This window comes from Nomascus leucogenys, chromosome 2, assembly GCF_006542625.1.
Source record: "Nomascus leucogenys isolate Asia chromosome 2, Asia_NLE_v1, whole genome shotgun sequence".
NCBI lineage: Eukaryota > Metazoa > Chordata > Mammalia > Primates > Hylobatidae > Nomascus > Nomascus leucogenys.
The window spans coordinates 8,998,932-9,011,221 of NC_044382.1; the positions used below are offsets into that span (position 1 = coordinate 8,998,932).

The 12,290-nt window shown below is 46.3% G+C and overlaps 1 protein-coding gene across 1 annotated transcript in view; it reads right to left on the reverse strand.

Annotated features, from left to right (window-relative positions):
* DOCK2 (dedicator of cytokinesis 2) overlaps positions 1-12,290 on the reverse strand; it is a 448,837-nt gene that overhangs the window by 405,458 nt on the left and 31,089 nt on the right. The window contains exons 3-6 of the mRNA XM_003268643.2: positions 11,480-11,520; positions 10,215-10,270; positions 9,636-9,732; positions 6,365-6,513 (exon numbers count right to left, since the gene is read on the reverse strand). Coding sequence (XP_003268691.1) covers positions 6,365-6,513; positions 9,636-9,732; positions 10,215-10,270; positions 11,480-11,520 — 343 coding nt within the window. The remainder of the gene's footprint in view (positions 1-6,364; positions 6,514-9,635; positions 9,733-10,214; positions 10,271-11,479; positions 11,521-12,290) is intronic.

Consider the following 12,290-nt stretch of genomic DNA (forward strand, 5'->3'; position numbering starts at 1 on the left):
GGCAATGCTAAGGGGGAAGAAACACATTCGGCTAATGCTTAGCAGAGGCTCTCCTGACCTTGGAAAAGATGGAGCATCGCCGATACATAATTTAATGCCAAGATCTCTCTGGCTGTTTCTCCTCAAAATTTATCAAAGTGGATTTGGTTCTAAAATACATGAATAAAACATTCTCCTAGGTCCGGCTATCTTGGGATGTGGAGAAGTCATTTGAGGATTCCTCAATCCTTGGACATCAAAATTGTGTCCGGAATTGGTGGGTTCTTGGTCTCACTGACTTCAAGAATGAAGCCGCGGACCCTCTCGGTGAGTGTTACAGCTCTTAAAAGCAGTGTGGACCCAAAGAATGAGCAGTAGCAAGATTTATTGCAAAGAGCGAAAGAACGAAGCTTCCACGGTGTGGAACGGGACCCGAGCGGGTTGCCGCTGCTGGCTCAGGCAGCCTGCTTTTATTCTCTTATCTAGCCCCACCCACGTCCTGCTGATTGGTAGAGCCGAGTGGTCTGTTTTGACAGGGTGTTGATTGGTGTGTTCACACACCTTGAGCTAGATACAGAGTGCCGATTGGTGTGTTTACAATCCGTGAGCTGGACATAAAGGTTTGCCACATCTCCACCAGAGCAGCTAGATAACAGAGTGTCGATTGGTGCACTCGAGCTAGACACAGGGTGCTGATTGGCGTGTTTACAATCCGTGAGCTAGACATAAAGGTTCCCCACATCTCCACCAGACTCAGGAGCCCAGCCGGCTTCACCCAGTGGATCCTGCACCGGGGCTGCAGGCGGAGCTGCCTGCCAGTCCCTTGCTATGCGTTCGCACTCCTCAGCCCTTGGGTGGTCGATGGGACTGGGCACCGTGGAGCAGGGGGCGGCGCTCGTCTGGGAGGCTTGGGCAGCACAGGAGCCCATGGAGGGGTGGGAGGCTTGGGCATGGTGGGCTGCAGGTCTCGAGCCCTGCCCCGCAGGAAGGCAGCCAAGGCCCGGCGAGAAATCCAGCGCAGCGCCAGTGGGATGGCACTGCTGGGGGACCCAGTACACCCTCTGCAGCCACGGGCCCGGGTGCTAAGTCGCTTATTGCCCGGGGCCGGCAGGGCCGGCCGGGTGCTCCGAGTGCAGGGCCCGCCGAGCCCACGCCCACCCGGAACTCCAGCCGGCCCGCAAGCGCCGCACGCAGCCTCGGCTCTCGCTTGCGCCTCTCCCTCCACACCTCCCCGCAAGCTGAAGGAGCCAGCTCCCGCCTTGGCCAGCCCAGAAAGGGGCCACACAGTGCAGTGGTGGGCTGAAGGGCTTCCCAAGTGCCGCCAAAGTGGGAGCCCAGGCAGAGGAGGCACCGAGAGCAAGTGAGGGCTGTGAGGACTGCCAGCAGGCTGTCACCTCTCAAAACCACTTGGAACTTTGGGAGCTTCGGTAGGATTGACAGGACCCTCGTGGCCCAGGGGCAGGAGAGGCTGTCCTCCACAGCCTCTGAATGCAGCCACCATGCATTTTGGGGAGCAGAACATTTAGGCATTCTCTCATCAGGATGTAACCCCAGTGCTCTCTTCTGTTCAAGGAAGTGATAAAATGAAGCCAACATGAGGTTAGGGGGAAAAGGCCCCACTGTATACATTTATAATAAAATTTTCAAAAAAGGTAAAATCAGCTGGGCATGGTGGCACACACCTGTAGTTCCAGCTCCTGGGGAGGCTGAGGTGGGAGGATCACTTGAGCCCAGGAGATGGAGACTGCAGTGTGCTGTGATTGCACCACTGCATATGCCAGCCTAAAAATCTGTGATGCCTCCCCATTGCTGTCTGGACAAATCCAGACTCCGTTGGTGCTAAAATCCTCAAGCTTCCAGCCCCAGTCCACCCATGTCTCCCTCTCCATGGTCATGTCAACCTCTCATCTCCCACATTCTCTCCCTCTGAGTTTCTCTTCATTTCACCTAATAATTCCTGCTGGTCTAGTTAGATTCAGAGTGGTTGTTATCCCCACCCTGACTCCCACCCCCACGTCCTCCAACCTTCTTGCCCATGCTTCCTGCACTCCTAATGTGTATGACTTCTGACTGAAAGTGGCTGCTTACTTCTCTGCCTCCCTTATTAACTCACATGGCTCATGGAAGGCAGTAGAATACAGCAGTTAAGCACTTGAACTCTGGAGCCACATTATCAGTTCAAATTCCACTGCATCTTGAGCAAAATCACCTGCCGTTCAAAAGACCACCAGGATAGCTAAACAGTAGAAAGTGTAACTGAGGAGCTCAGCTTCAAAATGCATTTTAAAACTTTTTTCTTGGCCAGGCTCGGTGGCTCATGGCTGTAATCCTAGCACTTTTGGAGGCCATGGCCGGTGGATCACAAGGTCAGGAGTTCAAGACCAGCCTGGCCAATGTGGTGAAACCCCCTCTTTACTAAAAATACAAAAATTAGCCAGGTGTAGCGACATGTGCCTGTAGTCCAGCTACTTGGGAGGCTGAGGCAGGAGAATCACTTGAACCCGGAAGGCAGAGATTGCAGTGCACTCTGCACCCCAGCCTGGACAACAGATGGAGACTCTGTCTCAAAAAAGAAAAATAAAAAAAAGCTTTTCTCAAGACTCAAGATGTAACCTTGAGAAAAACTATAGAAACCTTTTTTTCTTAGTCTTAAAGTATAGCCTTGAAACATATTTTGAAGCTCCATTCTCTTCCCTCTTCTAACATATACTCTCTTACTCCATGCATATTTACTTAACTCTACGCTTGTTAAGAAATTCCAGGGGCTAATTTAAAACAAACCAGGCATGAGAGCACAGCTACAGAATTCTGCCCCACTTAAAGACTGCCTCAAGATGGATCATCTACAGCCTGGCCACTGTCAAGATGGCACCAGCCTATGCTCCAGGTGGACCATAACTCAAGACTGGCATCAGGGCAAGCCACACAGCCCCTGCACCCTGCACAGCTCCTGCATGCCTCCCACATCCAGCTTCCCTTTTTGAAACTCCTGCCCTCAGCCCAGAGTTCTGAAGTGGTTTCTAGAGGGGTGAGCCTATATGTTTCCCCACGGCTGGCTTTGGGAATAAAGTCACTTTCCTTACAATGCAGTTTGTCCCTGTTACTGGCTTTCCAAGCAGTGAGCAGCAGAGCCTGTGCTTCATTACAAAAGGAGAACCTTACTGGTTACATCGGTTTGCAAACTTTGAAGAGACAGTCTCTGGCATGTCTGGAAGGTGCTCTCTCTTTGAAGAGGGAAAGGACATGTTGGGTTTTATGCCTCACAGGGCCAGCATCATACATATTCAGCAGGTTTAGGGGAAAAATTACACATATTTATGGAGACAAGAGCATGCACAATGGGTAAACATGTATGTAACATACATCCCATGTTCACTCTGGGGTGGGGTTTATTATTAAAATAAGGTGAAACTTGGCACTTTACATCAAAAGGTGAACTACTGGACACAGTTTGTAGGCAGCCTTAAGCTGGCTGAAACTGACTTAAGGTTTGCAGTTCTTTATAAAAAAAAAGAATGTTTAGCAGGCCAGTCCTCTGTCCACTTAGAGTTACAGTGGTGTGGATGTAAATCAGAGTTAGGAGGGGTCTGATAATTTGCCTGATAGCTCCTATTGTTAGGGAGTTTGGCAACAGTGTGTTTTTCTTGTAGCTGTAGGAATTTAGGGAGTTGCCATGCCAGCTCCCCTGAACGCTCAACCTGACCCATAGGTAGCTGTTGTTTCCTTAACCTTACGGTCCACCTTAGTTGATAAAGAAGCATCTATGTTGGCTTCTCAGATCACACACCTAATCACTCTTGAGCCTCCCTTCCTCACCGGAGAAACAGGGTGAGAATAGTGCCTACCTCATAAAGTTGTTGTGAGACTTCACAGAGTTAATATATGGAAAGTGCTTTAAACGGTGCCTGGTATATAGTGAGCACTCCGGAAGTTATCATTAGTTCTCATTGCTTGCTCTTTGATTGTTGTTAAAAACAGAGGCTGTATTGTGCATGCATCTGTACCCTGTACCCTTGGGACCTACCAGGTGTGCAAAGAAAGTTTGATATTCTAAATGAAGGAACGGAATGAATGAGAGAAGAAACGAGCTCATTCTCATCACTCCTCCAAAGTTCAGTTCCACTTTGTGCCACTCCCACCCACTCTCCCAGCTGCTGGAGGTTGGAGGTGGGCGTTCCCAGGCTGATCCTGACACTTGGCCCAGACGCTGGGCCTCCTGGATTTGGGGCAGCTGCCCATCCCATACCAGAGCTCTGAGCACCTAAACTATCAGGCCAGTGATAAGATGCCCAACTCTCTCACTTGAAGCTGAAGTAGTCAGGTAGATAAGGGTCCCTGAGCTTGAGGTCTCAGTCTGTGCCACGGGGCATCTCTCACTTCCCCAAAGGAAACTGACAGAACTAAAAGCACGGGGCTATAGGTCAGAGGATGCTGCAGAGGAGGGGCTGGTTTAGGGAGGACCCTCTTTCTCCTTTTTCTCCCATCACCACCATTTGCCCATTCACTCAGTTATCACTCACTAAGCACCTACTATGTGCAGACCTTGTTCCAGGCACACGCATAGAGGTGATTTAGACAGTCAACATCCTATAGGATCTTCCACAATAGGAGGGAAGCCGGGCCAAAAAGGAGGCAATTACTGCTCAGGGCCTTCAAGAGCACCTACCCTGGCCCAAGGCGGGTAGTGGAAAATCAGGGAAGGCTTCCTGTGAGTGGTGACCACTTCTTCCATTCCTGGTCCTTCTTCTCAGGAGCCCCCATTGAGAAAACAACATTTGAAGGTCGTAGATGTCATTGTAAAGCAGCCCGCAATTCCCATACACTCAGCTGCAACCGTGCTCAGCTAAAGACATCATGGAACCAATGGCAGTAGCAGCTGCGGAGCAAACCCTTCCTGTCACTTTAGGATGATACGCTTTATAAGCAGATTTGGACACACTTGCCAGATGCCAATTGGGGCACCGGCAGAGGGACTGTGTTCCTGGGATGGAGACCAGCTGTGAGTTGGAGCCACTGACTTTCCTCTCCAAATCCTCCTCCTAGTGCTTATGGCAGGGCAAGAAAGCCTGGCCTGGATGCTGGGGAAACTTCTTTTTATTCCCATTAAATGGGCTTTTTACTTCCCCCTCAGGCCCTGTGTTCCAGCCTTCAGACCCACTTTGCAGTTCCTTGAGTATGCCATGCTCTCATGAGCCCCTGACCCTCCTTCTTTTTTTAGCCTGCTTAATATCTCTTTATCCTTCAAACTTCCGCTGAGGGGTCACTTCCTTCAGGAAGTCTTCCTTGGCTTCCTTCTCTAAGGCTCATTAAAAGTAACTCTTGCTTCCTGAGCTATCGAACTTATCACAGTACATATCAGCAGTTTACTTGTGGCTTACTCCTAACTGGAACTGTGACCCTTTAGTGGACAGGGACTTTTATTTCTACAGCCCCAATACCTAGCACGAAATCCAGCCGACTATAAGTGCTCAATACATGTTTGTGGTTGGAATGAATGAACAAATGAACAGAATGTTTGGAGGCCATTCAAAAGATCAGGAGGGAGGGAAGGTCCTTACAGTTCTCAAATGCTATCCAAGTAGCAGAGTGGTGAGGCCCATGGACCCTAGAGCCAGATCGCCTGGGTCTAAGTTCAGGTTCTGTCATTTACTAGCTGCGCGACTCTGGACAAGTTACCTACCCCACTGAAAACCATGTTTCTTTATCTGAAAAAAGTGGGAATAATCAAACTGCATACCCCATAGAGTTATTATAAGAATTAAATGAGACAATGCCTGTAAAACACTTAGCTCCAAGCCTGGCGTACGATGAGCTCTGATTAAGAGTTACTTATGATGTTATTATCAGTGGGTTGTCCCACCTCAAATAATTGGTTCATTTTCTCCTTAACTTCATAGCATTCAAATCCCAACCAATTTTTACTTCTCTTCCCTTTTGAGGAAACATTTTTGTAATTGTGCATTTGAGTTAGCTGATGGTGTGTGGGTTGGATACTTTAGGATGGGGGAAGAGACATTAAGTCTCACACTGGGATTTAAGGGAGAGTTTTGTAAATGCAGGGATAAAATGACAACTGAGCTGAAAGGGAACTAGCATGACTGTGCTCTCTAGTCCATCGGAAGTAGGTTAAATGAGTGTCCTAAATCTCTCAGCCTGGGAATAACACCGTGTTACGCACAAGCCTTCTCTCCACCTGCATGTCCCTGGGTTCTCTGGGAGTGGTAACAACAGCACACAAGCACAGCCACATTGGTCACAACCTTCTCCCAAACAGAAAGTGACAAACTTGCATCTAAAAATGGAACCAAGCTTCTGGGGAGAGAGAAAGGGAAGAAAGAGGATGGCTGGGGGAAGAAAACCTCTTTGCAGAGTAAAGAGAGGTTACTTGTTGCCATAGTCAATTTTGGACGTGACTTTCTGCTTCAGTTCCTTCAGCTCGTCCTTGGGCAAGGTTCCTGAGAGAAGCTGGGACCTCCACTCCATCAGATCGTACATCATGGACTGCACCTGGAGAAAACGCTTCTTTTTGCTGGCCTAGGAGACAAGAAACAACCCATAATCACCTGTGTTAAAGGGGCATGACCATCTATTTGGCAGGCTGTGCCAAAGTCAAGTGAGTGTGGTCAAGGGCCACGGCCCGAGGCTCTCTCTCACCCCTACTCACTACAAAAGGATTAGGTGGGGGTCCTAGTTGTTGATATATTTATTCCCCTTGGGCCACAGGGATTTCCCAGAAGCAAAAATAAAAATCCCAATCACTTCTTGGTTAAGGAATGAGTGATTTCTGACTTTCTCTAAAAAGATATTTATTGAACAGGAATGCTACGAACATCTGCCCTAATGGAGGTCCCAGAGCTCAGGCCCTTTGAGGCTGGGAGCCAGGGCCATTTCTCTGGTGATAAAGGACGGCTTCTAGGACAGCATTCCCCAAAGTGTGGCATGCGTACCACCTATGGGAAGCAAGATGGCTCTTCATGGTACAAAGATACAAGATCAAACAACATGGACCCCTAGGGCGATTCTCGTCCACTTCGTTTCCATCCTTCCGTGTAAGGGAAAGAGAAAGGTGCAGTTTTATAGCAATATGTCTCTAACACCTCTCACACATTGTTAATGTCTTTTCTAACAAAGAGAAAGAAAAGGTCTTGGACTCAGAGCTTTTGACAGGTACAATAGCAAGCATGTTCCGGAGGGTGAGGTGGGAGGATCGCTTGAGCCCAGGAGTTTAGAACTGCAGTGAACTATGATGGCCCTACTGCAGTCCAGCCTGGGTGACAGAGCGAGACCCTGTCTCTAAATTTTTTTTTTAATAAAAATAACGTTATCTTATTTTCATTGTATTTAGTTGAATAATGTTCTTCTAATTGTGCCAAGTACTTTTGTCTTTCCATTTGTGGAAGTGTGGGTGGTATAATAAAAAAAAAAGAAAAAAAAATATATATATATACACACTTGGTCTTTGTCTTTGGTTCTTGAAGCAGTGCTCCTAAAACTCTTGCAATATCCAGAGTGATAAGAATGTATTTTGTTATTCCTAACAATGCCCTTTCAATGATACCTGATTTTATGCTAATGAGGTGATTCTAGGTGGGCCCCTACACACCTTCAAGGTGAGGGGCTGGTTGCAGAGGAACCAACCAGGAACCAAACCCCCAACCACATGATTAGAGGGTTGGAACTTAACAGCCCCACTCCCCTCCACCTGCCCCACCCTAACCTCTGGGAGGGGAGGGGGACTAAGGATTGAGCTCAAGCACCAATAGCCAATAATTTAATCAATCATGCCTGTGTAATGAAACTCTGATTAAAACTCTTGGTCAATAACATTTGAGGGGCTTCCCAGAAGATGAACACATCAATGTGCTGGGAGGGTGGCATGCCGAGAGAGGACACGGAAGCTCTATGCCCCTCTGTGCCTTGCCCTGTGTGTCTGTTCCACAAGGCTGATCCTGAATTACATCCTTTATAATAAAACCGTAATCATATGTATAGCACTTTCCTGAGTTCTCTGAGTTGTTCTAACAAATTATGAAACCGGAAGTGAAAAAATGGGGTACTGGGCAGGGAGGGGTAGTGACAATCCCTAAATTTATAGCCAAGTCCAACAGAAGTTCAGGTAGCCTGGGAACCCAGGACTTGCGACGAGCATCTAAAGTGAGAGCAATCTTGTGGGATTGAGGCTTTAAACCCATGGAGTCTGGCGCTAACCCTGGGTAGTCAGAATTGAACTGAATTGTGGGACATCTAGTTGTTAACGGGGAATCGAGAACTGCGGGAATGATGCAGCATGCCATCTCATTCTTTATGTCTATAGATTCAAGTTTACTGAAAGGAGATCCAATGCAAGTATTAAGTAAATATTACACAGGTTGTATGCAGATATGGCAAGAATCAGGAATGTGATACCGAAGTACTAGATGTTTAAGGATCTCCTGACTAGAGTAAATGGACTTACTATTCAAAGATTTCCTAAGGGAAAATGCCAAGCTTCAGTGGTACATGTGATTGTGATGTTTTAAAAGGAGTAGTGGGCCGGGCGTGGTGGCTTATGCCTGTAATCTCAGCACTTTGGGAGGCTGAGGTGGGTGGATCACCTTAGGTCAGGAGTTCAAGGCCAGCCTGACCAACATGGTGAAACCCCATCTCTACTAAAAATACAAAAAATTAGCTGGGCATGGTGGCAGGTGCCTGTAATCCCAACTATTCAGGAGGCTGAGGCAGGAGAATCGCTTGAATCCAGGAGGCAGAGGTTGCAGTGAACCAAGATCATGCCACTGTAACTCCAGCCTGGGCAACAGAGTGAGACTCCATCTCAAAAAAAAAAAAAAAAAAGGTTGGTGGGTAGTGGAGATGAACAAAAACTTGCTTTAGCCACAGGATACTATTTGCCACCTAAACTTTTCTAAAAACTTTGAGAAACATATAAAATTGAGTGTGCCGATTACATCCTCATATTATGAAATGTCCACATGGGAGTCAACATTTAAGACCATGAAAGGTAAGTCTACAAATCCTGTGCATATACCAGCAGGTGTGCACAGTGCCATAGTAAACATGCAGTAAGCCTCGGTTGACATTTTCACTCTCCGCTTAATGGTTTGCTTAGCTAATTGCTTTCATTAGGATCTTTAGAGCATCAAAGGAGGATTTAAAATTAGATTTGCTTCAAAACGGGGAAAACAAATGCAAAAACATATTCTTTGTTTTTCCAAAGTCAAAACTTCTTCATAGATCTGAGGACAATAGCCATTGGTTAAAATATAAGAACAGTATTTCTCAAGGTGTTATCAGCAGACTAGCAAATCAAATCCGAGTTTATTTAAAATGCAGATTATTAAACCCCTTGGGAGGAAGCTATACTTTTAACAGTTCTCAAGGTGATTCTTATGCACGCTCAAGTTTGACAACTTCTGCACTAAACACCGAAGGTTCACAGCAGACTCCATTGATTATGGCTCTGTCACTAGCTAGCTCTGTGGCTTTGAGAAAGTCCCTGATCCTCTCTGGGCCTTGAGGTCCTCATATGTAATAGTGTGCACCCTGCTATGTCACCAAAGCGACCTCCACCTGCCTGACTCAATGCTAAACTGAAAACTGGAACCAAACTGAAGATTGCAAGAAGCTTCCATCTCAGGGAGCAGAGTTTTGAGTCTCACCACATAGAGTTGTTTCCAGATGCTTCCCCATTCCCAAAGTGTCGTTGTCACTTCTTGTGCCAGAGGAATTTCTGCAGGAATGATGTTCTCAGTATTTCTATTTAAGGTGGGAGAAAAAGTGGTGTGAAATTGAGACCCAGGTGCTAATAAGATAAAACACGAACAAATTTGCATTAAGCTGCAGCTGGGAACAGGGGCCTTCCTGACATTAGACTAAAACGCCTCCAACAGCCACACCAATTACATTATGCAAATATAAGGGACTTGCTTTGTTATGTCTTCCTTCGCTAGGGTGGGCTCATTATTTAGGATTAATCTACTTTAATACAGTTCTAAGGTAGCTGCCAGCAAAAAGTTTGATTTTCCAAACTAATACCCCCTCAGAGTCAGATCTGAACATGAATCAATTTGGATTAGATCTCCCACTGAGTGATGGCAAGGAGACCCACAAATATACACAGGCACAAAGAAGATAAGCTGAGCAACTCTCAGATCTGCCAAGTCAGATTTTCAAAATAAACAGGACAGAGACATCCATGAGCCACTGGAGGCTCAAGTCCGGTGAAGAATGGCAAATACCTTCTTTTCTCAACTGTCACTTCCTTGATGTGGATAAATGACTTAGGAAAAATGCCCTGTTGGAAACAAAACAAAACAAAACAAAATAAAATAAAAAGATATATCACCACAGAAATGAATGACCCTAGGTCTTTATAATTTTTTTCCAAAAGCTACTGGCTTATAAAATCCTCAGACTTTAAAGGAATAAACCCAGAGCCAGATAGAACAGGGGCTGGATTCTAAATCTACTTGTTTAGCTCTGGCTTTCCCTCCAGTTCTCCATCAGTTGCTCTAGATCCCACAATAGCCCTAGATCTCACAACAGCCCTAGATCCCAACGGATGCTCCAATCCATTATGGCCACTCATCCTGCAGGTGAGCTATAAGAGTATCGTTTGAAAGACAACCTAAACCACTCACTGACTTTAAGCGAGACGAGGAGCTCTGCTTCTCCCATCGCCTGCCCAATTCCGGAAAGCAGTCACCCTTCACAGTCAGGAACAACTGGAAGGTCAGAAATAACTGGTCCTGAAGCAACAATGTTCCTAGGTGCATTTGGGCTAGCTCGATTTGAGACCTATTCTGCCTGTATTTATTCCATTGTTCTTTGAGAGAGCAGAGTAGGACCATCCCTCCCAACACAGCATGTCAGGGAAGAAGGAAGAAGCTTCTATTGTTTCCTTGCTCCATACATTTGGCTCAGTTAACAAGGTAAGTTTATCAATTACTTGGAAATCCTTTCATAAATGCAACCAATGTGCATACTGGGGACATCTGGTCACTGTGCTAGATGCTGTGAGAGTAAATGAGACAAGCAAAGCAAGTGCCTGCTCTCATGGAGACGATAGTGAAACGTGAGGTTAGAACAAGAGAACCCCTCAAAGGTAGAAATCAGGCCTGTCCTTTCTGTGTTGACCTGGATATACGGATGAGGAGATGACTGAATGCTGCGAACAACTCTAAAGGAAGGTGGTAGAATAAATTTCAAATTTATAACACAATTCCACAGAGACTCGAGGAAGGGAGAAATCATAACTGAGTGGCATATCAGGAAAAGTTGTAGGGAGATGGCACCAGAGATGAACCTTAAAGAATGAGGGAAAGCGGGAGGGAGCTAAGGCACAGCGAGTGCCAAGGCACAGAGGTCAGAGAGCACAGGGCACAGGAGGGAGGGATGAGTTCCCTTTGCTGAGGAGCAATGGTGGGACAGACCTGCTCAGATGGGATAGCGGGGCATATGAAGACATCCAGTACTGACACAAATAAAAACCAGGTGACCTTACCTGTAACATTTTGTGCTTTATGAGGTATCCCCTATACCAGTCTGCAAAAAGAAAACAAAGAAACAGGTCCCTCATTTATTACAAGTTTGTCGCTAGTGTTTTTCCGTTTTGTTTTGTTTTGTTTTTAACTAGTAAAACTACTGCAAATTGCTTTAGACCTTGGGTACAGATCAAACTCTGGAAGCTCATAGTCTTTGAAATCTGTTGAATTGGTTGCCAACATCTCAAAATAACATCTAAAAATAGAATTCATATAAAGGTGCTCCTGATTTTGAAAAATCAGGAGCTCTAGTAGTGCTGGCCAGTGCTCCCAACTGGGTGGGAGGAGAAGAGCAGCAGGGCCCACCAGACAGAGCATCTGCCTCCAGTCCGCTAGCCTCAATGCAGTCCCTCCCTCGTGTCCATTGCCTTCCTGGGCCCTGTGATCATCTGCATGTTTTCAATTCCTGCCTTCGGGACATAGAAATGCTCCTGGATTTGGGCAAACATCCTAAAATAACATTGACAGTTCTAACAGCAGCAAATTGTGTCTAAAATGTGATTTACAAAAGTTAGACGTTACAAAACGGGTAAGTTTAGGGACAGATAAAGGGACAGGGATTTTAAAAGATCTTCCCTTTGCAAGAATATGAAAAATGTTTCAATGAACAGAAATCCAAATTACACACAGTCCTCAGACAAAATACGCCTGAGTGCAGCAAGTCCTGATGACTGTAATGAGTCCGCTGGCCTTTGAAATGATTCGAACACAGCCAAGGAGTGGCATTTGTCATCTTTGTAAATAAAACGCGTCTGTTGGGAGCCTCATTAG